The sequence below is a fragment of the Cariama cristata genome, unplaced genomic scaffold, assembly GCF_000690535.1.
Source record: "Cariama cristata isolate BGI_N322 unplaced genomic scaffold, ASM69053v1 scaffold19930, whole genome shotgun sequence".
In the NCBI taxonomy this organism is placed as follows: Eukaryota; Metazoa; Chordata; class Aves; order Cariamiformes; family Cariamidae; genus Cariama; species Cariama cristata.
Window position 1 is genome coordinate 1 of NW_009595486.1, and position 25,258 is coordinate 25,258.

General features: G+C 36.8%; 1 protein-coding gene across 1 annotated transcript; it reads left to right on the forward strand.

Moving 5' to 3' along the window:
- The first annotated feature begins 1,063 nt into the window (after positions 1 to 1,063).
- Positions 1,064 to 24,023, forward strand: GK5 (glycerol kinase 5 (putative)). The gene is made up of 15 exons (XM_009702407.1): positions 1,064 to 1,157; positions 4,119 to 4,194; positions 4,626 to 4,719; positions 5,689 to 5,820; positions 7,379 to 7,454; positions 8,118 to 8,179; positions 8,265 to 8,338; positions 8,672 to 8,732; positions 8,949 to 9,075; positions 12,299 to 12,403; positions 15,058 to 15,143; positions 18,078 to 18,181; positions 19,573 to 19,632; positions 22,424 to 22,557; positions 23,875 to 24,023. The coding sequence occupies exons 2-15, from the start codon at positions 4,133 to 4,135 to the stop codon at positions 24,009 to 24,011; spliced, it is 1,314 nt and encodes a 437-aa protein (XP_009700709.1). The 5' UTR covers positions 1,064 to 1,157; positions 4,119 to 4,132; the 3' UTR covers positions 24,012 to 24,023.
- The last annotated feature ends 1,235 nt before the right edge of the window (positions 24,024 to 25,258 follow it).

Below are 25,258 nucleotides of genomic sequence, written 5' to 3' on the forward strand. Positions count from 1 at the left end.
CGCCTGCGGGCGGGGCCGAACATGCCCGCTCTCGCCGAGTGCCGGGCGGTTTTGACCTGTGGATCTCCGGCTCTCTCACCCGCGCGGGGTCCCGGGAGGTGGCGGGTTGCCCAGGCGGGGCGCGGGTCGGGGCTGGGCATGGGAAGCGTTCACAGGCGCTCACCCAGCTTGGCTGTTCCTAGCCCTGAGGCGAGTCGGATGGGGACGGCTTCCCGAGGGCCCTCAGACCAGTCTGGGTGAAACAAAAACCCCCAGCCCGGTTGGGAGCCCCACGGCGATACCGCCATTGCACTCGCCCCTTTACCTCAGCGTTTGCTACCGCCCACCTTTCCCTGTTACCTTTGCTTTAGTCGCTTATCGACTACTTTCTCTCGAAACGAAACAAAACGATTTTTGTTAACAGGGTGTAGCCGAGGCTTACGTAGGACTTGCATTTACACGTCCCATTGTGTAACAAAAAAAACCCAACTGTTAACTTTGGAACATGAATTTCAGGCTATTTTTGATTTGCACTGCTGATGATTTTGGGATCAAGATGATCTCCAGAATTAACTTCTTTTATTGTTAGCTATTGCAATGAAAAGATTGCAGCGAGGAGAAGTGTAAGAAATGGAATGGATTTTCAGATGGAAGGGAATGTTTTCAGCAGGGCTGACCCTCCCTCTCCCTGGAAGCCCATCTGGTGGGTGATCCCTGGCCTGCTGTCCCACGCTGCTGGTGAGCTGCTCAGAGGCACTGACGTCCGAGGTCAGCAGCAGAGCCAAAAGGTTGAGAAACCTGGTTTCCAGTTTGGAGCCTCGAAAGGGGTTTACAGGCTCCCCAGTTCCTGGATATTTGGGCTTCTTTATTGCCTCCGAACGGAGGAGGTCTTCTAGGCATTACACACCCACATTCAACCATGTTTTAAGTGACGAACACTCTTGTTTCTTCTCTTGCAGTAGATTCAGAAAATTAAAAAAAAAAAAAAAAAAGCAAAGCCAACTGTATTTGCACAAACTTTCGCAAGAGTGCTGGTTTCTGTGAACTAGGGATCATAACAATGCTGTATGTTTTTCACAAACAGGTAGAATCGCTTTATCCTCGTCCTGGATGGGTTGAATTAGATCCTGAAGTGCTGTGGAGTCAGTTTGTTGATGTAATAAAAGAGGCTGTACGAGGTAATGGCTTATAAAGTTTGAGAAGTTAATTAATTATTCATCAAAATTAGTAAAGTTAGTTAATTAGATAAGATTGATTATTTTTTTTAAGTACTGAAAATTCATCTCTGAGCACAGGTCTATGACGTGCTTTAAGGCCTATTCAATCATTATGTAAAATGGGACACTTCAATTACTTTTTTTCTTTCAGTGGGACCAGATTAGGATTGAAGTAGAACCAGAAGCAGTGTGTGTACTTGATTTACACGTCAGTGACAGCACCTTATTGCTCCAGCTTTTTGTATACGTATCGTTCCCCAGCATCTGTCTTCCTCCCGATGGCTCTGTGTATGAACAGAGAGTAGCTTTGTTTCCCCTTCTGATTCCCCATTATTCTACTGGTGCTTTGTGTGTGCGAATGTGAGTGTATGAGAGAATGAAAGCAGGATGCCGCATAGTTGTGCTCACTTGATTCCAACATGATATTCCTGCTTTTCCCATTCAAATCACAAACAGTTCTTAGTATCCGATTTCTGTATTATTGTTCTTTTCTACTTGTACTTTAGCCTAAAATTCCCTGGTACTGCATGCACTAAACACACACAACTCGCTTTTCTGCCAAACTTCTGATGTTTATTTTTCCCCGATTTCTGGATGCTGCTCTAACCAGGCACTAACTCTCTACAGCTCCCACAGCTTTCTCATACCAGCTTCAGCATTCTGCGATCCAGCATGGATCACCTTCTGTGCTATGCTGATGCCGTGGACCTGTCAACTGCACCCCAGCTCGGTTTCTCGCGGTGCCTCAGCCTCCTTGTCACATGTGTGTGCATCATCCTTTTTCATTCAGTCCCTAAGCTTCCTCCTGTTCAGCCCCTCTTGCAGTTTGGTCTCCACGTGTTTCTCTGCCTCCAAGCCTGGCTCAAGGCAAAACCGCTCATCTCTTCCTTTGGAAGGCAGCCTAGGGGACAGGGAAAGTAACCATTATGTGGTGTAAGCTGCAGCTGATTATTTTGGGCTCTTGGCCTGTTTTCTCAGTAGCCGCAAATGTTCTGTCACAAAATAGCAATGCCACCTCAACTCCTAAAGACCTTCCTGGCTTCCTCTACTCCCATTCTGGGGGGCAAATCAGGAAGCAAGATTTTTCAGCTAGTTTTAAAAGAGGAAGTTTTTCTTGTGGCCAAGCTGAACGTGCTGTCAGCAAGTCATTTTTAAGTGATTGTGTAATGTAAGTGAGCATAACCCCACACTGCTGTCAAAAGAAGCAGTCCCACCCTCCTTTGTACAGGGTTGCTTCAAGACCAGAGCAGTTTCCTGAGTCAAATCACTGTGTGGTTGCTTATGCCAACAGAGCTTCACCAATGTTTGTGCCAGCACAAGAGAGAGTGTGGCACCAGGGGCAGGAAGGACTGTCTGGAAGCAGAAAGAAGGCATGGGAACACTTCAGTTTAGAGGACTTGTGGAGCTAAAATACGTGATTCCATGTGCGCGTGGATGAGCTGGTGTAGTTCAGTGCTACCTAAAGTTGGAAACTGCTTCTGACTGCATGGTCCCACACCTCTCTTTCACTCTATTACTGGTTCAACCCTTCCAGGAGACAGCTGAAAATATCCATGTTTTCTTGTGTTTTGTTTTTCTCTTTAATGGAAGTTAGCTCTACTCACATAGGCATCTACAGAGCATGATAGTTGACACATGGAAGGTGGTGGGAGCATGCAGGTTATGGAGATAAGGAGCAGTAACACATGCCACCCACTTCCAGGTCTTCCTCCTGTACACCGCTGCTACCAGCAGCATTTGTGCAGGCAGTTGGAGGAGGTAGCCTTGTGAAAGCACCGACTGAATTTTCAGCTGATTGAAGGCATTGATAACACTGCCTGCATGAATGCAAGGACCAGTATAAGGGAGGGTGCAGAAGTACATGTAGAGGTTGTCAGAGTGAGACATGTCCTTTCTTTATGAAATCCCTTTGGTAATTGTTGTTCAGAGGCTGTTGGTTGTAGAGTCTGCAGTATATGCTTACGCAAATGAGTAACTTTGCACATGAAAGTTAACATAAGAATGTGTATGAGCAGGACATACTTAACCCATGATTTGTTCAAGTAGTGGGATTGAGAGCCTTTCAGAGTAACAGTACCTTGGACAAAATAGGTAGTCTGTCATTTAAGTGGAATTTCTTAATTTATATTTTTTCACATAATATTGCTTCTGCAAGTATGCGTGGAAGTACTTGGGAAGCTGACCAGAGCTGCTTTGAAAATAGCTGTGGACATACTTAATTATTTAGCTAATATATATTAGAAAAAATGTTCTATTTGAAAGTAAGGTTTAACAGCAAAATTGGTGTACACCCAAATGTACATTTTTATATTTCTGAATTTGAAGTATACTTTGCTGCGCAGTGATACATGGTTTAAGCAAATTTGTTCTTAGGAATTCTGAAAGATTACTTAAGGAATATTGAAGGTGAGACATGTCATTATCAAAGTGATGTAAAAAAACCAGCATATTGACATTAATCTCTACTGCCTACAGAATCAATCTAGTTTTGTTTCTTTATGGAATTTCTTTCCATAAGTTTGTAAAGGTGATACCTCTGTTTGTGCTTTCATTCACATTTATCCAAGTGAAATGCACATTTTAATAGATCATATAGGCATATGTAACCTTCCTGCCCGTCACTGGGATTGTTCAAGTAAAGCATCAATAGGCATTTCAGAAGGTGGAAAGGGTCAGTGACCCACAGCTGCGTTTGTAAAATACAGAGGTTTATTTACCTGCTTTGGAATCAGTTATCTGACTCAGTTCTCTAATATTTCACTGTTCTAGCCATTTAGTTGGGCAGTCTGTAGAGATTTGTATTCTCTTAAATTATTAATTTCCTAAGTATTCTCTAGGTTTTATAGTTACATTGGAAAAGTTGTATTTTTGTTTGCTTCTTCAAATAAATGCTTTTTTTGGTGTGTTTTGTTTTTGTTTTAGCTGCGGGACTTCACATGAGGCAAATTGCTGCTCTTGGTATCTCAACACAGAGAGGAACCTTCATTACATGGCACAAGTATGTATATTGTGTGTTGTTTAAAATGAATTTGTATTCATAAACTAGATGGAAGTAGTAGAAATGTCGAACTTGGTCAGGTTGCAACCTGAAAGCAACAAATGTCAGACACTCACATTGTCTTGTGTGTGCATAGCCACACCTTACAGGAGTTCAGAACTGTTTATAAGTGTATGTCCTTTTTGTTTTGTTTTTAGTATTTTGGAAGAGATAAATACATACATACTTTTTTAACTCTGGTGAGAAGTCTCATGCTCAGAATGCCCATATGCCTGTTACTAATTCCTCAAATCCACCAGGAGGATATGCACTTATTTTAGGAACTGAGCTAGTGTTAAATGTCCTGATTGGAAATGGTGAATGATGTTGAATTTTTGGGGCAGTATATGTTCTGTGGTTTTAAATGGGAGTATTCAAATACTGTTTTTCAGGAGGACAGGGAAACCTTTTCATAATTTCATAAGTTGGCAAGACTCAAGAAGTGCTGAACTTGTGAATTCCTGGAATAAGTCCCTTCTGCTGAAGGTAAAACTGTGCTAAGCTAGATACTGCTTGGACATACTACAACTCTTTCATTTTTATGAAGAGTAAGGACAATATATGAAATACTGCAAGTGTCCTGTTAACATGTTAATATGATGTGCTGTGGCCTAAAAACATTTAACTGAACAAGATCAGCATGGAAGACAGTACCAAGAAAAAATGCAGTATTGATAGCCTGAAGGTAGTTAATTAGGGGAAAAGATATCTGTAGGTCTCGCATGCATTTTGTTACTTTTTTAGTCTCTTTGTTGGATTAAAATGTTGCATGTTAACACTGCTACAGCATAATTTTTGGATGTAGGTAGTTCTTGGTTGGCAGTGTTTTGGATTTTGTGGTTTGTTTTTTTTTTTAACTGTACTCTTTGCTCAGATTACGTATAGAAGGTACATGTTATGCTGCTCATGGCTTGTGCTTTGTATCTTTAGAAGAGAAAGATTTGCTCTAAGTGGAAAAACTGAAGTTACTTTTCCTGTAAGTGGAAACTAACTAGCATACTCACAACAAGAGGTTAAATTCTTGGTTTTGCCACTGATTTCTTTTGTGGATGAAAACTTGATTAATGATTAAATTTTGGTTAATCTATTAAAACATGATTGAGTCTGTCTTCTATAGGAGAACTTTCAGTGGAATAACAGTATGTAACGCTGTCAACCACATCATGCATTGTGCTCATATAGGTGACCTGTCTTCATAACGCAGAGCAGTCTGTATCAGTGTTCCAGCAGAAGTCAGTAAAACAGACTTGCTTAGTGCAGCTGCTCTTTCCTGTGGTATTTGTTGTGGGAAGGCTATCTGTTGCAATCTTATGTAAGGGCTCTCTAACAGAATTTTAGCTTTCTGAATCTAATGTCATGTCAGCAGCTTTCATCTGTGTGGTCATCCTTTAAAGATAATTGATCAGAAACTTTTGAAGGGAGAGATTAAAAATTACCTGTTTTCTTTTGAAACAGGTAATCCATGTTATTTTTACAGTGCTTCATTTCTTGACTGGGAATGATCGATATTTGGCACCAAGTTTTCTTACTTTTTCAACACAACACACTTCTATGAAGTTGTCATGGGTTTTTAAAAACATACATGAGGTAAGCTGGAAAGGGAAAAATAATAGCTTTCTTAAGTCATAATAATGGCTAGTGACTTAGGTTGGTTGTAACCTCTTCAGTTTTGTCCTGCTTGTTGTTTTCCTCAGAAGAACCAGAATGACAGACTTTTATCTGTGTTAATGTTCAACGCCTGTCTACCTAAATATCTACTAATGTTTATACAACTTTTTGCTCTGGTTCTGGAAATGTGTAGTAGTAAAAAGTTTTCTTCGTGCATAAGAAACATAATCAAATCACCTTATTTCACTTGATTTAATTATACAATTAGTAATTGTACTTTGTTCTAAAGTTGTTTGCACTCTAGTTTTGCATGACAGTTGTGTTTGTTTTCAACTGGCACTCTTATCTTTCCACTCTGCATTATTCCAGTGTTTAGAGTTTCACAAATAATATCATAGTGGACAATCAAATGCTGCAATTTATTTTGCCTTTTGTTGCAGTGTAAATTGGAAAATAGACATAAAATGAGTTCTGCTGCAATAATCTAATGGCCTAATGAGCCCTGAGCTATTTGTTGCTGTATTCTTTGCTCTAATCCTTACCATTTTCCTTGTTTATTTCTATCGTATTTGTAACTGTAGTCATCTTATTTTCTACGTTAATTTTCAAGTCACTTTTGAAGAAAGTGGTTATCATCCACTTCTACCATGTATAAAGAAACGCCAAAATCTTTTGAGTTTTGTCTGGTATTTTCTACCACAAAACTAACTATTGAGGAGGTCAAATATAATTTTTTTACTGGCATATTTTGGTTTAAGCTGTTGAAAAAGTGAGGTGTGAATTTGGAGGATTGTAGAACTGAAGGTTATGCAGCTGCTGACTTTTCAATGCGAGGTGAACGTTCTCTGACATTTTATCAGGCACTAATACTTAAAATAGGTGAATATCTAACCAAGAAGCTCAAAAATTCATGGCTCTTAATTACAGAGAATAATGTATTCAGTCATGTTTTGAGTGAATTAGTTTGTTCTTTATATGAATTCTACAGTTGTACACATTATCAGTTAGAAATTAGATTAAACCTGAATTTTGCATTTTAAAGGGAAAAAAGACCCCAAGGAAAATAACATTTGAACTCTTTAGACATCATAAACAAGAAAACAATGGCTCTTTATTGTTGTCAAGCCTTTATACTTTAAAATACAGTTATTTATTCTATTTCTGTTAATTTTTATTTAAATGCTGTATGTAGACCTTGTTTTCTTTATTCACCCCTACTTCACCACTGTTACAATTGTAACTATAAACTTTCCTGTCTTAAGCCTCTGATGCCACGACAGTGGAAGATTAATTGCTTTTCTTTCCTTAGCAGCAACTGTAAGAAACTGTGCTTATTCTCTTTAGGAGCATGAACTGTAGGGTAGTATTACTTATATAGCCAACTTGCCCTTTTTAGAAGAAAAATTGGCAATCAAAGACTTGTTTTCTGGGGACATTATCGTTAACCACAAAGAAAATGAGAAAAGGAATCAGGAAATATGTTCCTCTTTATTGTACCTAATTACAAACACCTTTTTGTATGTGTATTTGTTCCCAGGCTGAAGAAGCTGCCAAAAAAAATAACTGCTGCTTTGGAACAGTTGACACGTGGTTACTGTATAGATTGACTAAAGGTGAATGTTACAGTTCCTCTTAATAAAACATACTGGAATCTAAGGAATGATGTTCATGACTGTCATTCATATATCCTAGAATTCAAATACTTTTTTGACTACTTGTGCTTTTTTTATAAATGATTAATATTGTAATATATTTATTGTTAAAAAATACCCCAGAACCTTCCGAATTAATTATTCTTTGGGCCTGCCTGGAAGGGTAGTCAAATAAGGAAATAATTATTCAGTGTGATGAACCTTTTAAGCATTTAAGATTTAAAGAGGACTACCAGAACTAATTGGCCTTGATTGAAGAAAAGTACCTGTGATTTTACAAATGTGGAAGAATGACAAGTTTTTGTCCTGAGGGCTAATGCCTGAGCGATTGGATAGGTTATGATAGACAGTGATACAGTCAGTGTAGTACATGTTGTCAGAAGTACCAGCTCTCATCTAGCCAGTTTCATGAGGGTAAAATAAGGTAATTAATATGTACACATTATAATGAGCAGTGGGTAAAGTTTCTGTGCTCATTGTATCATTATGACTTTGCTTGTAGGTACTCAGTTTATATTTCGTGGGAGCTGCTGAGATGTTTAAAGAAAAAGTATGTTTAAAAAGACTCTCAAATATTTAGATATCTAAAATCTTGCTGTGTTGTTTGGGTTTTTTTTATGGTAGGTTCTGTGTATGCTACAGATTACTCAAATGCCAGTGCTACAGGTGTTTTTGAACCCTTTATGGTATGTACTGTTCCAAAAAAAATGTTTTTGCTATTTATTGTGCATCTGAGAGAGTTGCTGACATTTTTTTTCCCTATTATTTCAGAAATGTTGGAACCCAACTTTGTGTAATTTACTTTCCATTCCAATGTCTATTTATCCGCCAGTGAAGGACACAAGGTAACTATGAAGGCATATTCAAAAAAATATGGTAGCTGTTAAATTAATTGCCTTCAGAAAAATAGTACATAGTCTGGACAGGCTAGTAATATATAGTTACACTAAAAAAAATAATTTATTTTTACATGCAGATGTACTTTTTTAACACTACATCCAAAACTTTATTTTTACTCTCAGTATTTCTTAAAGTGACCGTTTTAATGCTTTCTCTAAAATAAATTGGTAGCATTACCTTTCATATGTGATGCAGACTCAGACTATATACATAGATTTCATTTTAACAAAAAGGTCAATTTAGTGTTGTGATGTTTCTCCATAACATTTTTGTTTAAGCTTCAACTTCGGATCAGCTGACTCTGAAATATTTGGGGTACCTATTCCAATAATGGCAGTGGTGAGTGAAAATATTATTTAAATCTGTACATTTGTACCTGTATTCTTTTTATCTGGCTTTGATTTAATACTTGCTTGTTTAGTAAGTTTTGCATATTCCTTCTGGTTATTTGTAATCAGAACTCTGAAGTGTTTGCAATGATGTTTTAAATTCCAGCAGCATTGTAGGTTGGTAGTTGGAAGCTAACTTACTGTTTTGTTCTTGTTGGTATGGCAGGTAGCAGATCAGCAGTCAGCTATGTTTGGAGAATGCTGCTTTTACCCCGGAGATGTTAAACTGACAATGGGAACAGGTGGTTTCTGGAATGTGAATACTGGAGAGCATCTCTTTGCATCACGGAGAGGTAAGATAGTGAAACTTTGGTTTTAGAGTATTTTATGTTACTTGACAGCTGTTAATGATGAGGGCACAAAAAGGCATAAAACAGGGCTATGCTTTTCCTTTTGTCTTTAGCTGTAGAAAAACAGCTTGAAAGTGTTTTCAGAACAGAAGACTCTGGAAATTTTTAATTAGAAATGTAGATCTTGGTTATCCTGAAATATGCTTCTCAAGAAGAGAACTTAAGTAACATCACTAGTAATTATGTCTGCTACCTGCATCCCTACTTTTTTGTTGTTTTTCTTCACCTGTTCTTCTTGATAGTGGTATTATACAGTACAGGAATGGAGAAAAGGGGATTGGTCCTCTGGCTTCTCACATCAAAATGTTCCAGTGGATCGCTGTAAGTTCCTCCTCTTGAGCCCTTACGCTTTGAAGCACTTGCAGTGAGATAATGCAGGATTAGCAATTATTTGGTTTTCTTTTAAAATGCTAGAAATGAGCTCCTCAATGTGTTTCTAGTGTTTAAAACTTTGTCATTCTGAACATTTGTGGTCTGTCAAGCTTGTTAATTTGTCATAGATGGCTATTTGTCAAGAGAGCAACAGATGATACTGAAGTAAACTTGCATGCATAGTCTCTCTCTGTCTGTTGTATTTTTAAAGAGATGCTAATTTTGGGAAGTCTACAATTTAAAATAGGAGGGGTGGGGCTGGGGACGAGGACAGCAGTATGCTGAAGAGACTTTTACCAGCTAAAGTCTGGCAGGACCTTGGCAAATAAATGAGATGTGTCAGAACTGAGTAGCATAGACATTGAATTCCCTATGGATGCAAATTTACTTAGGAAATCGTATGTATGTAGTCTGTAGAAATATAATAGCAAAAACATGCTGTAAGGTTTCTCCATTTTGTTTACTTTTAAGAAAATATTTAGCTATTGTGACCTGATAGGATCTTGAAATCTTTAAGGCAGTGCTGTGAAACTTTTACTGCTTTAGGTTGTTACTTATGTTAAAAGTATTTCCCTGTGTTCTTTGGCTGTCACGTGGTATGGTTAGTAGTATGGCAAGTTAAGTACCTAGCTTTCTCTGTGCCCTGGGCATGAACTGTAATGTGTTCAATCTTTAAAGCTGTCGTATGTATTTAAGACTGCAACAAGAATCCCTGCAGCATCCCTGTGCAAGCTGTTCATTAGCTGCTGTTCTAGTTTCTGGTCTATGTTTAGTTGCTATATATGGCAGTCTTAAAAATAGTTCCTTCAAGAACAGCACTTCTCACAATTCAATGATGGAAGCATGTTGTATAGATTTAAAATGGGGCAGTCTGATAGTTCTTAGTAACTTTGGTCATGCCAAGTGTCATGTCGATCCATTCCCTAGAGATAGATTATCTTACACTGTCCGAGACTCTGGTGTGAGCATCTTTAGGAAGGCCACCTCATGGACTTCTCTATTCCTAATTAGCTGTCTTTCTCTAGGACTTTTGGCTCAATGAATTGATTGATCTTGCTTCTTTGCAGCTTTACCTTTGGTAGAAAATAAAGACTTGTAAGGGAGACCTGCACCAATGATCTGGAGATATGTATATCACTTTTTCCTTTCAAGAGACAAATACAAACCTTAATCTAAATAGGTGCTGCTGATTGTTTTCCATTGTAAGCACTGGAGCGCCTCCAGCACTTACCAAGCTTCTGCAGTTGCACTAGTACTACCGTGCCACTCTTTTGGATACAGGCAAGCAAACTGGAGATGATTCTGTGAGGCACACTTGTATATCAGCAAAGTCACCTCGAGACAGCAGAGAGAATTCCTAGATCTTTCTGATGCTTTTCTGGTCCTTTGGTTATTGGGACTCATTTACCTTTGTTGCATTACCCATGATCTCAGAGTCCTGAGCAGGGTCCCATAAAGTCTGGGTGCTTTCTTCACTCCAACAGTTGCTGTACTTGGTTTGGGTGAAGTTTTTATTGCTGTGGCTACTGAATGCTTGGATTCTTATCAGGGGACCTGAAAGAACATTTGTCCAGCTGCAGTGCTGGAAAACATCTACTGTTCAGCTGGATAACCAAGGTGTCTTGCTTTAGCATTAAAAGTAGTACTCTGCAGGACTTTTGTGCTATGTTCTTACTAATACAGATAATCCAACAGGATGATCTCTGTGTTCACACCAACTGTTTTAAGTAGTATGTCTCTCTTTTCTTTGTCAAGGTTTCAAGGTATCTGTGGGGGAGCAAAGGGGAGAAAAAATCGTCAGGTTTATCCTTATTATTGGCTGTTTATTTCTAATGTAATGGTATTTTGAAGCAAACAGCTGTACTGTGTTTTCAAATAAACTAATAGTGTTTGCCCAATGTATTTCTGCCTTTCTTCTGAGAGAAAAGGAAAAAAAAAAATTCCAAGTCATTGAATTTTTTTTGGAGTCGCTGCAAAGTCAAAACTATTTGGTGGAAATCATAACTTCCTGTAAATCCCATCATGTAAACCACAGAAATGCTAATCTTTTGTAGTTATGTCACCAAATATTTTTAATGAGTTTGGGTGTTTCCTTTGTTGTTTATATTAGGCAAACATATAGGTAAAATGCTATAGTTAACTGATAGTAGCCTTTGTTGGGGACAAGGATGGGCAAATTGTAAAACTTGTTTTCTTTCTTGCTTTCTATGTGAGGAAACATTGCATACTGAAAAAGGAATAAAAAAGTGTATCGCTTTCATCCTTTTCTGTGAATAAGATCTATGTTCTAAGTTTGTGTTGCTTTTTTTTGTGTGTGTACATCTGCTTTAGTGTTTGTGCTTCCTATCTGAAAGCCCACCCTTCATATTTTATGTTTTGGAGAAGTGAATTCTGACTTTTTAGAAACCATTGGGGAAAATTATATGAATTTAAAACAAATAGGAAAACATTGATAAATTTTTAAGTATATACAATCTCTTATCTTACAGAAAAAAAAAAAAGTAAGTGCAGAGAGCTCTTCTCTTTAGCTTAAAGAGGGCTTTTTGTAATTTGATAGTGGTTGGCTTTTTTTTTTAGGTTAACTTTTGATTTAACAAACTGTTGTAATCCCATCACTAAATTTTTAAACAATACATTTAACTTCTATCAGTGACTTTTTTTAGCTTGAATTCTGCAAAGGAATTGATTAAGAACTATTTTATTTTTAGTTGGGTTTATTGTGGGGGCTGCTTGCATGTTTTTCTGGAAACAATTTAACTAGGTGTTTTGTTTTGTTTCATGGAAACTAATGAAGGTCTGTATCCACTGATTGGTTGGAAGATTGGGGAAGAAGTTGTTTACTTAACTGAAGGCTGTATATCAGACATTGGCACTGCCATAAAATGGGCTCAGGATATAAGTAAGTAGCTCTTTAATTTTATAGAGGGTGAAATATATTAGTATTTAAGAAACTGTTTTATGGTGTTATAGTATGTTACTGGGCTTGGTTTTATTATCCATAATTGAAGAAACCAGCCTACACGTTTTGGACAGCAGAGAATGCACAGTCCCATTAGTAGGTTCTCTGCTGAGTGTGTTTATTGCAGGGAGTTTGGTTTGCACAATCATCTCCACTTCAGACTCTGCCTCTCAGACCCTCCTAGCTATGTAGGCTTTTGTTTTCCTGAAACATTTTACTCCTCACTTTCTTTTGAGCGTGACAAACCTTTGTATGCCTTCTTTTGTTTTTTTAACCTGGTATCCAGGCTTGAATAGAAATAGTGTAGAGGAGACCTGTGTAAAGTTAGATGTGTGCTGGTTTAGGGTATTTGGACTTGAATTTTTAGTTGAGGAGAAGCACAGAAATTGATTACCAATTACATCTAAGTGGCATGGTTGTAAATGCAGTATGCCACGAACACTTGCTGCAGTGCTTTTGAGAAATCTCTAGCTGTACATCTCAGAATTAATAACAGGTTTGAGTTATATGAAAATAACTTGAAGAACTTTATTTTTAAAAGTAACAGTGTTGTGTATGTTGCTTCACATAGAAGTAATGTGTCTTTTAGCTGCGACTATTATTTAATGAAAAGATTTGCGTTCCAGTTTAATAAAAGACTAAGAAAAATAGTAGGTCTATAGTAGCTGATGTTCAAAATGAATGCTTGTTTATAGGATAACTGTTCTGAGTGATCTAATAAACTATTTACTTGGTTTATGTAGAAATTTAGTACACCTTTAATAGGATGCAAAAAAGGAATTGGTGTGTTAAACTTTGGGTTATCTGGGAAAGGTTTTCCTGAAGTATAGCTCACCACAAAATTCCACATTTCTTTAAGTTGTTGACTTCTGGTCCATATGTGCATATAGGTGCTCAGGTATGTGCCCTTAAGGATTAAGTATCACTCAAATTGGTCATCAGGTCTTCATCATTCAACTTTTGACTGAGCCTAGAGAATAACAGCCACTGTTTTTTTGAGGAAAAGACAATACGCAGTTCAGTGCTGCAGATACAATTATCAGTGGTACATATGTAAGCTTGCTACTTCAAATTCCGTACTTAAAATGGATATTTATCCATATGGAACTTAGCCATACTTAAAATGGATATTACTGATCTATGCAGAGCAGGAGTATAAAGGATTTTTAGCTAGCCAGTAGTGAAACGGACGTGACATATGGGTGTTACCACAGGCAAAAATTGGGGAAGTTTTAGAGGGAGTTCAAAAGATATGCATGCTGCTTTAAACTCTCTAATAAGTAAGACCGTTATTTTCTGGCAATATGCATTGTAGAGAAGCAGAATTCAGAAACTTTTATCAGCTTTACGAATAAAGAGAAGGGTAAAACTTTTGCTCTACAGAAGGACTTGGGTCAAAACACAAGGTAAGCTAATGGCCTCAGTAAGTATGGTGAGGCTCAACATGGATGAAGGTGAGACATATAATAGTGGTAAAGGTTTGGAAATAGGAATTTCTGCAGCAAGACGAACTTAGTTTAATGGGCTTCTTTTAGTGGGATCAGATCACTTCTAAGAATTTTGAAAAAGTAGTATGTGGAATTTCAAGGTGAAGTCAATCTTACTTAATTTTTTCATTTCCTGTTCTGACATGGAGGTCCTATATATAGTTCAGTAATAGCAAATACTACAAGAAGGAAAAGATGTGATTTAGGCTTATTAGTCTGGGCACAGTGGAATCTAAAGCTTTCAAACAAATTTATGAAGGTTACAAAGGTAAACTGAAACTCCTGGTAAGTTACTAAGATGGGTTTTTCAAAGATAAATTGAGCTAGATTAACATGATTTAACTTCAATAGGAGAATTTACTTTTGAGACAAGAAAAAGCAATAGCTCTTATTTACAGGAGACCTCTAGTTTTCTGGAAAAACATGTTATGTAGCCACATAAAGACATTATTAGTTAAAACTACAGAAGATGGGTGTTAGCACAAGAATTGCATGTGGGTGAAGAGCAAGGTAAAGATGGATGTTTATAGAGTTGTGAAAGGAGACATCTGGCTAGACAGAGTATAAAAGTAGTGTCTATCAAAGAAGTGATAGTAGGACCTACCTTATTTATATTTGTGTCAGTCACTTGTAAAAATACTAAGGGTGATGATAAAATATGATGGGTATTAAGGACTTTCTCTGTAGTCGTTTGGTGCTTGGGCTGGCGATAACAACATCTTTGGGAGGAAAAAACATGGTTTATGTTTTGCAAATCTAGGTTTTTAGCATACTTAGGGTGCCATTGTTAGCATTCTCAATTCCCATTTATGTCTCTTTGGAAAGCTAATGACCTCTTACAGGATGTGAAGATTAAAAAGCTACAGCGTAACAGATATGAGAGGATCCTTTTGAGTTTAGTCTTCATCTGAATATGTTTGTTGGTGGTTTTTTTTTCTTAATGTGACTGATGGACATGAAATACAGCAGAAGCGATTGTTTCCCTTAGAACATGTAGTTTGAGAACATTACAAAAGGAAATAGTCTAACTCTAGATTTTTATCTCTTAGTAATATATGAAGAAATTGAAGTAAATAATAAAAGCATATGACTTATGCGTCTTTACAGATCTTTTCACCAATGTAGATGAAACAGCAAAAATGGCACGGAGTATTATTGATTCTCAAGGCGTTTGTTTTGTTCCAGGTTTTCAGGTAAAATTATTAATATAATTGAGAATATATTTTTAATAACCCAGTTAAAGTGTCAACTTTTACATTTTTAAATGTAATCATTTACATCTTCTCACAGTATTTATTCTGTACTGCTGAGCTTCTTATGGTCTGTCCCTCACCACAACGTATGAAGATCATTGTTGTATCAGAATGCTTAAACACCACCCCCCCATGAGAAAAGCCCTATGAAACAGGAAAATTACTTCCGTTTTGCAGATGGATACCTAGAGGTCAGATAAGTAAATGACTTGCCCACAGTAACTCAGGCAGTGCCTGCAGAGACAGAAACCGATCCCATAGCTTTTCTGCCTCATGCAAGCCTTCATTGAGACAATACTTGTAAGCACTATTCTAAAATAATTCTTTTTATTCTACCTCTTTTCAAGATGTAGGTTGCAATTCATCAGAACATTTAAACATAAATATGAGCAAGATCACAAGTCCTGGTGTTATGAAAAGCAAAGATAGTAATATTAGACACTTCTCCTGGGTATGACCAAACTGAGTATGGTTGAGTTTTTTCTTAGAAGTCTTAGTAATTCTTTGGTTTGAATGTATACCAGCTCATCTTTCTGTGTGTTTCTAAAAGTTCTTTTCTTTTGTTTTGTTCGGGTTTTTTGTTCTTAATTTTCACTGATCTGCCATACTCAGTTTGATCATTCCCAGGACTAGTGTTTTTCTTCTAAAGAAACTTAACATCTTTAACCTTATCTTTGTGTAAGTCCTGTATGTTAATGGAACAAGGCAAAGAAAAATTTCATTTCTTCTACAGGTAGCCCAGCTACCTTCTTTCAAACAGCCGCCCTAATCATTAGATTTATTTTTAGGGATATAGAGCTTGATTATGCTAAGATGTTTCCATTTAGGAGTTACTGTGAGTAATTGTGCTATGAATAACCAAGCATTGAGCCCTGCCAAACTCCAATATTTGCAGTCAGGAATCCTGAGGTAGACAAATGTTAGTCTGAATCTGTTTTTTTTAAAACCTTTAATTCTATTAATACTCAAGTTCTAGAGATGTTGGTAAAACTTCTTTATTTGTTTGGGTTTTGTTTTGCTTTGTGGTTTTTTCTTCCCCCCCTTGCTTTGTTGACACTGTTTCCAGACAGAACCCCAGCTAGCTTCTTGGTAAACATTGATTCACTCTTTTTCCCAAATTCTGATATTCCCAGTCTGAATTTTTAGAAGCTGAGTTAGAAAACTAAACCGATTTCTCTTTAACTGTGATATCTAGTAACCACTAATAGTATCCACCGATGCAGATTTCTTTGCCTTTTTTTAAAGCCGTGCTTATTCCAGTGGACAGTGCTTAGCCACTAGACTCACAGTAACAGAATCTGTATCAATTTAGAAACTGAGTGGATTAAATGATACAAAAAGGGACACAAACAGAGTTGAACACTTCTGGGACTGTAAAGTGTCTGTTTAGCTTTGCTGGCTAGATGCTAACACAAAATGATTCTATTATAATGTTTCTTAGACCTCGGAATGATAGCAGTTAAGGAGGGTTCTTATGAAGTTTATGTCTTCATTTCCTGCGTAAAGTGTTTCTCTACTCATCCATATTAAGGCAATAAGAACAAATTTTTTCTTACTGGATTCTGCTGCTGTGGTGCAGCATACTGAGAGGAGCATCACTGTGAAAGTGTATTTGAAATTGAGTGAATATGTGCATTAATATTTTTTCCTTTTACTCATTCTGCTAGAAACAGGGGTTTCCAGGCTTAATTTGCTGTTATTAATAGTAACAGCAAAAACTCGGGACTCTTCATTGGGGTGTATGCATGTATGTGCGCTGCTACTTTTTTCTTAATAATTGATTCTTTCCAGATGCTCACCCTTAGGTAGAATATGAGTCTGTGCTTATTAGTTTATTATCTGGTATGTGAAAATCTGTAAACTTGGAAGCCATGAATCCTTATTATGCTAGTAGGCTGCACAAGGGGTTCCGTTCTTAGAATGGTATGGATACTTGTATATGGGGGAAAAAAAAAAAGAGTATTTTCTTTGACTTTAATGCAGGAGTTTCTTCTATTTAGGAACTTCTGCAAAATGCCAGTTTTCTTTTTGGCTCTGTGTACGTATTCATACGTAATTTTTAAATTTTTTTTAAACAAATGATAGCATTTTCTTAACTTACTTTATAAATATGTGTGTATGTATTTTATAAGCATGAAATTCAAACTTCTGGTAAGTGTTGTCATAATTGATATTTAGCACAATACAACTTGAAAGAATTGTTTCAATTTAAAAATTACTGTCTCCAGTGAAAATAAGATTTAACATTGTCACAAACCAGGTGTGGACCAGCAAACTAATACTTTGTGATAAAGTTCATCAGAGGAGTAGAGAGGTGGAGAGGAGATTCATCAATTGATTCTCTAGTTCTGCAAAAAAAAGAGAGCTTGGCGACCATTAGAATTTTAGATGGACTCTGTTTATCAGTGTCACTGATAACAGGCTGTAGTATAACCTAATAAAAAGTATTACCATCCTTTTCAGTGTTACTTTTAAAAGTCACTACATCTTTCACCAGTTCAGGATTGTTTAAAAAAAAAAAAAGTATGTGTGTGAAATCTTGCTAGAGAACAGCAATATCGGTGTGCCCTGTCCTAGACACTTAAAGTGTACACTATTTGTATTTTAAAGAAAAGTCATACAGATTAGCATTATTTAGTATGTCAGATTTGGAAGAAGCCACTTAAACCTTTTGCTGTTGGAAGAAGCTATTTAAACTGTTCATTCAGCTAAAATAACACTATATACCTCTTACATATTCTTTTCAATTTTCTTCTTTCACTATGCTGCCTGTAATTGTCGTAAGTTATTACTTTATTTTTTTTACTATTTGACTCCTTTCTCAAAAGCCTGCAAATGCAATTCACTGAACTCATGTTGAAATCCTTTCTGCAGGTTTCTGTGAATGACCCATGTTTATGTGCCTCTTTCATGGGGCTGAAACCCTCCATTACCAGAAACCATCTTGTACGAGCTATATTGGAATCTGTAGCATTCAGGTACTGTTGGCTTAATTATCTTGGTTATATCTTCTTATGTTTGCTTTTATTTTCATCAGCAGTGTTAAATGGATACATGGACTTCTGGAGTTTGTGAAATATAAATCGTAGTAATCCATTGTTGTTACACTGAAAAGGAGTTTTAGCTGCTTCCCTTTTTTTCTTTAACACTTTACAAATAAATTTGTGTATATTTATTAGTTCAGAGTTTTTGTTATTAAGTAACCGTATAGAGATTCTTAAATTACATTGTTTTCTGCATGTTCTAAACATTTTTTCTGTTTAAAGTTTGTCCACACTGTCAGGAGAGTAAGGTGTAGCCTGCTCCATCTGTTTAAAGTATCACTGAAGCTGGAAGTTTTATATTGGCTCTTTGGCTAAAGTTTGAAATTTTGGACTTTTATAAAACACGATAATGGGCATCTTAAACTTCTTTAAAGATGTGAATTGACAACAACTTCCAGATCTAACTGTCAAGGTTAAAGTTGTTATTGCTAGTTGCTGATGATATGACATCAGTAGCTCACTGTGGAACAGATTGGTTCTGCCTTGCAAACCCACCCGAGTGTGCCTTGAACTGAAGTTGAATATGGTTTGAGCCTGGCTCGCACTGCACTGTGGCCAAGTAGGGAGCACTGATATGATTCCTTCCATCTAGTCACCAGCTTTGCTTTGGGTATAATAACCTCCTGCAAAGGGGCAAAAAGGATGTCAGGAAGAAGGTAACATTCTGAATTGCTGCAGCTGTTTCTAATGTATCTTTTTTTTCCTGCACTGTAAGAGGAATGTGAAATGCAGTTAATTCCTGAACTGAAGCATGGGTCTTTTGAAAACAGGGATGTTAAGAATCTCATCTCATTCAAATACCTAACTAGAAAAGGGTAGAGATCCTTTGTGTTTAGATTTTCTCCCATTAAACCAAAGGGTTTCAGAACAAGTCAAACTTAAACAGCCTTCAGGTGTTCCCTTTAAAGAACAGCTGGATAAACTCCAGTTAACACTCTATCAGCCTACTTTCATCACTCTAAACCACCTGTTACATCAACAATTATGTCTTGTCTGTAGAAACCTATCAGCAATGTCAGGTGGGAAAAATGTACCTTCTAGAGTGACTTGCTATAGAATGGGCTGTGATTTAGCCATGCTTGTGCCTTTGTAGTGATGTATAACAAATACCAGTTTGAGGTTTTTTCTTTTTTTTCCTTTTTTATTTTCTTTTTTCTTTTTTTTTTTTTTTAAATTTATATGTTCTGGGAACTTGTTAGCTATTGCAGCAGTTCTGACACAACTGAGGCATTTTTTGCCTTGTATTTTATTTTCTGACTATGTAGATACTGGAAACACTTTATGGAATACATAATGCTTAATTCAACTAAATTTTTTTTTTAAAGAAACAAACAGCTTTATGATATCATTGTGAAGAAAGTACGCATCCCTCTTCAAACTATTCGGTAAGTTCCATGTAACTTTTAAATTTGATATATGGGAGTTTGATTTTAAATAGGTGTGAAATTTATTATGCATTTTATCTTACTGTAAAAATTCTGCTGCTGAGAAATAGATGATTACCAAGTCAATGTTAATGTAACTTAAGTGGCAGTAGAGTCTACCCACAGAAGGGTCAGTTCTTAATTAAGCTGTTGGCATTGGTGATTGTCAGCAGGTGAGTAACGAATTGCTGTAATTATTAAAAAAAAAAAGGCAAATTCATGTTTCCAGGCAGCACTAGAGTGCATATAGTAATGCCTACCACAAAGGTCATTCTACCCTTTATTATCGTTCTTTCATACTGAAATTTTTTTGTGCTGGGTCTCTCACAGACTGAATATTTTTTGAAGACATCAGTTAAAACTGGAACTACTTGTGAGGGAATGAGGGAGAATATTTTTACCATTCAATTGTTAAGACATTGGTTTTGCTTCAATCTTTGAAGAGGCAAATCAAATTTAGTGAGGTAACCGTGATCCCTAGAATATGCTTTTCAGAACGTGCTGGAAAGATTTAGCTGAGTTATGTGTTGCTGGAGAACTACTTGTCACATTTTGGTAGGTACTTCGTTTGAACACACCAGTTGTCTTAGAGCCTCAAGCCCTCTCATGCTAAGATCTCCAAAATTTCTCCTTGTGGCAGCCAGGGGTCATCATGATACCACTGTCAAGAACAGAGACACAAGCATTTCTGTCCTTGTGCCTTTTTTCCTAATACCCATGCAAAGGAAGAAATAGACTGGCAGGCATGTAGACATTGAGAAAGCAGACTTTGAGTAGGGGAAGAAAAGTGAAACTACAAAGTGAAGGGAGGTAAAAGTTTCTGTCTTCCATCAAGTACTGGGACAGAGTAGGCAAAGATGAAGGAACAGCCAGGCTTGGGTTTTTAATGAAGAGGAAAAGATTAAAGTATTTAAATTTTTGATTACTTAGGAAGCTTTTTTACATAGAAAATTGTATCCAAAATTTGAGAAGTCATATTAAGACTGCGAAGTGAAAAATGGGAAGTATGGAAGTACTGCCTATGGAACATTAGAATACTAATCCCATTTACATTATAATGTACACTTTAAATTGTATGATCATCTTCTGTTTTATTCATTAATATAAAATTGCTGTTTAGTCTAGTGACGGTATCAGTTAACTACGATCAGTAGCAATTCAGCTTGTGGATTAAGCATTAGGAGATAATGATACACGCTTAATGGGTTTTTCAGTAGGATTGTAAACTGCTCTCCCATCCTTTTGTCTTATCCCGTCCATCTTTAGTATCTATCCATTACCTTTGATTTTTTTCATTGTTGTTGTTTTTATCCCATAAATATGTTAATTCTCTTTTTAGCTATTGTCCTGCATCCCTTGTTTCTTCCCGGTCTCTGGCTCCTACAAGCTCCTACAAAGTCATGGTTTTCATTAGTCCTCTACCTTTCTATTACTTTTCTTTGCTTGTCTCAATACCAACAGAGAAGGAGCCCTCAGTTTTAGTCCTCATGTCCTATGTTGTAGCAATCTGCAGCAGCCTTTACAAGGATGATCCTGGTGGTCCCTGGGGGCCTGGAATGTCACCTATTTACTTGTTCTGTGAAGCAGCACATCCCTGGTCAAATAGCATGTAGGAACTTTGAGCTAGAAGATGTACTGTGTACTGTACTGTGTATTTTTTTTTTTCCCCTTGTTACTTGAATCAAATGGATGTCTTATTTTTACAGAAGAAGGAAATTGCATGTCACTGGCATTAAGAAAGTGACTTTGCAAGTTAAAGGTTTTTATGCCATGGTGTAGAGGCAGCAACCTTGCTTAACTATATGTACAAACAAGCAAAACTCTGTAACATCACCAATTAGACAGTATCTCCTGAATTTACTTTCACAACCAAAATATTTATGAAAAAGTTTTCCGAGGCATCACGTAGTATAGAAGATTTCAGCTGGCATATTTGAATCGAAGATTTCTAAGCAACTGTTACGTTTTATTACCTGACACTTTCTATAGTAATAAACAGTAAATGTCTTTACTGCACCACGTTTGATAGAACAATAGCTCCATACCTGGCTGATATTGGAGTCCAACAGTATAACAAACCAATCTACGACAATTCAAATACTGCTTTTTATTATGTTGTTATTTTGTTTGCAAGAGTGATTACTTTGCACCACTATTAATCACTCTCGGATGATTAAAGATCAGCATTGGTAAGTTCTAGTTTTCCCCATTAAAAGGGTCTCCGACATGATGCAGTTAGGAAGCTAGATAGATGCAAGCCTCATTCTAATCTTCCTCATAAAAAGACGCAACTGTGAAGGCATTTTAGCTAACTTGTACAAAGATTTGGTAGTAATAGAAATAGTACTTTTCCAGATCTGGGAACACTTGAAAGGGGTTGTTCAATGTAATGGTTTTGACTATTGTCACGTTGTAGTGATAACTATGTAAAGGTTCTGTTATAAACCCTAACATTTCAACCAGGATGATGTGTAGTTTTAGAAGACAGAGCTTTCAAAGCTTCTGATAACGTGTCTGTCCTGTGTCCCTGTCTGTCTACCATTCTTCCCCCGCTTTATAGGCATTCTTTTTTTTTGTTTCTAGGCACCTTGTGCTGGCCTCTAAATTTGCCCATAAAATGGAAATGCATTTGTGTGTGAGTGACAGGAAGATTTATGCATAGGTGTGAAACCCCAGAAGTTGTTTTCTGAAATGTTGGCTATAAGCATTTGAACTAAAAGCATTTATTTAACTTCTTCCCCTCTCCCTATAGAGCTGACGGAGGTGTCAGTAATAATAGTTTTGTCATGCAGATGACTTCAGATTTAATTAATAAGAAAATAGAAAAACCTGCAAACACAGACATGTCTAGTCTTGGTGCAGCTTTTCTAGCAGGCCTTGCTTCAGGTATGTATACATTTAAAAGGGTTTTGGTTTTCCCTTCATAATGCATGTTTGTAAATATGGAGAGAAAAAAAAACAGATAAAAACAGAGCATAACTTCAAATAATTGTAGGAACTCCCCAGAGGATTATGTTAGCCATTTTTGTGGGAATCCAAGGTAAGTAGTGTTTGTTTCTCTGTATAGTGCTTTGTACCCATGTACTTGTAATTGACAGACCAAAGAAACAGTTGATAATGTCATACTTAAGCCAAATCAAGGACCTTACTTGTATTTCTAACATAATGTCCCAATTTGCTAAGCAGTTTTATGCTTGTTTAGTTTTACATAAATTAATAGTGACAGTGAGTTTAATGTGAAAAGTATCTGCATGTATGTTTGCAAGATTCATTTAAATTTAGAAGGATATACTACTGGAGAAGAGGTGAACCCTATTTTTCCTGCCTCCCTCTTTCTTGACCCAGACACTCTGCATCCCTTCCCGTATTTGCACTGCCTGGAGCTGTGCTCGGTGGGGATGGATCACATGACAAGGAAACTGCCACGCTTACATGCAGCCATGTCATTCCTACTGAAGCTGTGTCCTGTCATCTGTGAACCAAGTCTTTATTTTTTAAGGTTTTTGCAGAAATAAATGCAATGGAAGTACAGGGGAAAAAAAAAATTCAGCTCTACTCACACAGAATTGTTTTATATAATTAACCAGACTTAAAGCTACAAACTGTCAATGGTTTTGCTTAATATCCACCTACAAAATGTATTTCCATTAACTTCATTAAATTGCTTTGGTATGTAAATAACACAACTGGAAGATAAAAAGTATATGCTCAGGTAAGACTTGTTCAGCAATTAAAACTGTAAGAAAGCTGCAGCCCTTGACAACCAAGAATTATTCAATAACATAAATTAATCTGAATATGTAACACCAGCTGTTTTCTGCCATTTATGCGATTTTAAAGACAGTAGGGAAGCAACTAGTGCTAAGTCTTGGTTTCTGTGGCCCTTCTTCATTGAGAGGGACCTGGAACCAAAAGCACAGTGTGGATGAAACCTGAGGGAACTTCAGTGTACCAGAGCTGTACCTTGGAAACTGTCCCAGTGAAGCAGATGTGCTGTTGTCAGGATTCCAAACAAGTGGATGATGGAAACGAGTTTCACAATGTTAAAAATATGCTTCCCTCTGAGAAAGTTGTTGGTTGAGTAAAGAAAAGCTGTCATGGTTTCTTACTGTGTTTCTGCTTTGGATCTCTTGGAAATATATTAAAACAACTCAAAAATAACATATTTGCAGTTAGGCCTGAGAATGAACTTTCTGTTTACAGGATTTTGGACTGACAAAGAACAACTAAAGAAGCTAAGGCAAATAGAAGCAGTTTTTGAGCCCCAGAAGGACTTGGAGGAATACAAACCCGCTATGGATACCTGGCTACAAGCAATGAAACACTCCCTGCACTGGTAGAAATTGGCACTTTAATTACAGAAGAATTAAAATGTTTTAATTCATATTTATAAAATCTTGACATTTACAGGACAGTAAAAACCATAATTGAAATTTGTGATGGTGTATATATATAAAGTTATACAGTATTTCAGTTACCTCCCTGCTGCTAGATTGCTTACCACACCATAATGAACCTTCATATCATCCCTGTGACAGCTGTAGTCCAGCTGCAGCATTTGTGTCCCTTCAGTGACCTCCTTTGGGTGGCCCAGCTGCTTGAATCCTACTGTGTACTAGAGATGGGGAGTTTTTTCCTGTGATGGGTTTTCTACTGAGGAACTCGCCTCCTTTCAGACCTTTAAAATCTTTGGTATCTTAATCATCAAGGAAGGGTAAAAGGCACGTATACTTCCCTATGCATTTCTGAGAAACATAAAATGATTGTTGGGGGTGGCTTGTGATGAACTTGATGGTGTACAAAGAAATTTTCTTAGTAGTAGCCTGTTACCACCTTTTGGTTGACTTTCTAAGGAAGCATTTGCCCCAGCTCTGTGATGACATTTTTGTGCACTAAATTAAGATGAAATACAAAAACAAATAGGGTTTCAGTACTCCATTTTTAAAAAAATAAAAAATGCAGGATTTTTGTAGCTGGTGGTTCCTATCTAGCTTGTAGCTCAATTTTTTTAAAATTTTATAAAGACCAAAAGCTGATTATGTGGCATGGCTAATACCAATACATTAAGAGTAGTTACAGGTATGCTATCTAACTTGTAAAAATCTGTAACATTAGTATTTTCAAGCCCACTGTTAAATCCTATTATTATTAGCTAAAAGCGAGTTAAAAATCTATTTTTAAAGCTATTAATTACTTTTATATTTTTTAAACAAATTAAAGAAATGTGTAGTTAATTATTCTGATATATTTGTTTATCACTAAGCTTAAAATTACTACCATTTTCTCAGGAGTATGTGTAAATCAGTTTAAAAAAATGTAAAATTATTAAACACTTTCAGAATAATGTCAAATTCAAGCTGTGGGTGATTGTGTTCCACAGACATGACAAGACATGACAAGAAATGTTTATAGATTTAACGTTATTGAAGAGGGCCAAAGAACCATCATTCACTTTTTCTCATGCTGAAACAGGAAAGGTCAAATCATATACCATTCTCTCGGGTTCTTTCACAGTCATCTACCATGAGTTGGAGCATCTACTCTGGCTGTGGTGTCCTTCAAACTAGATTTCATTTGCCTGTCACCC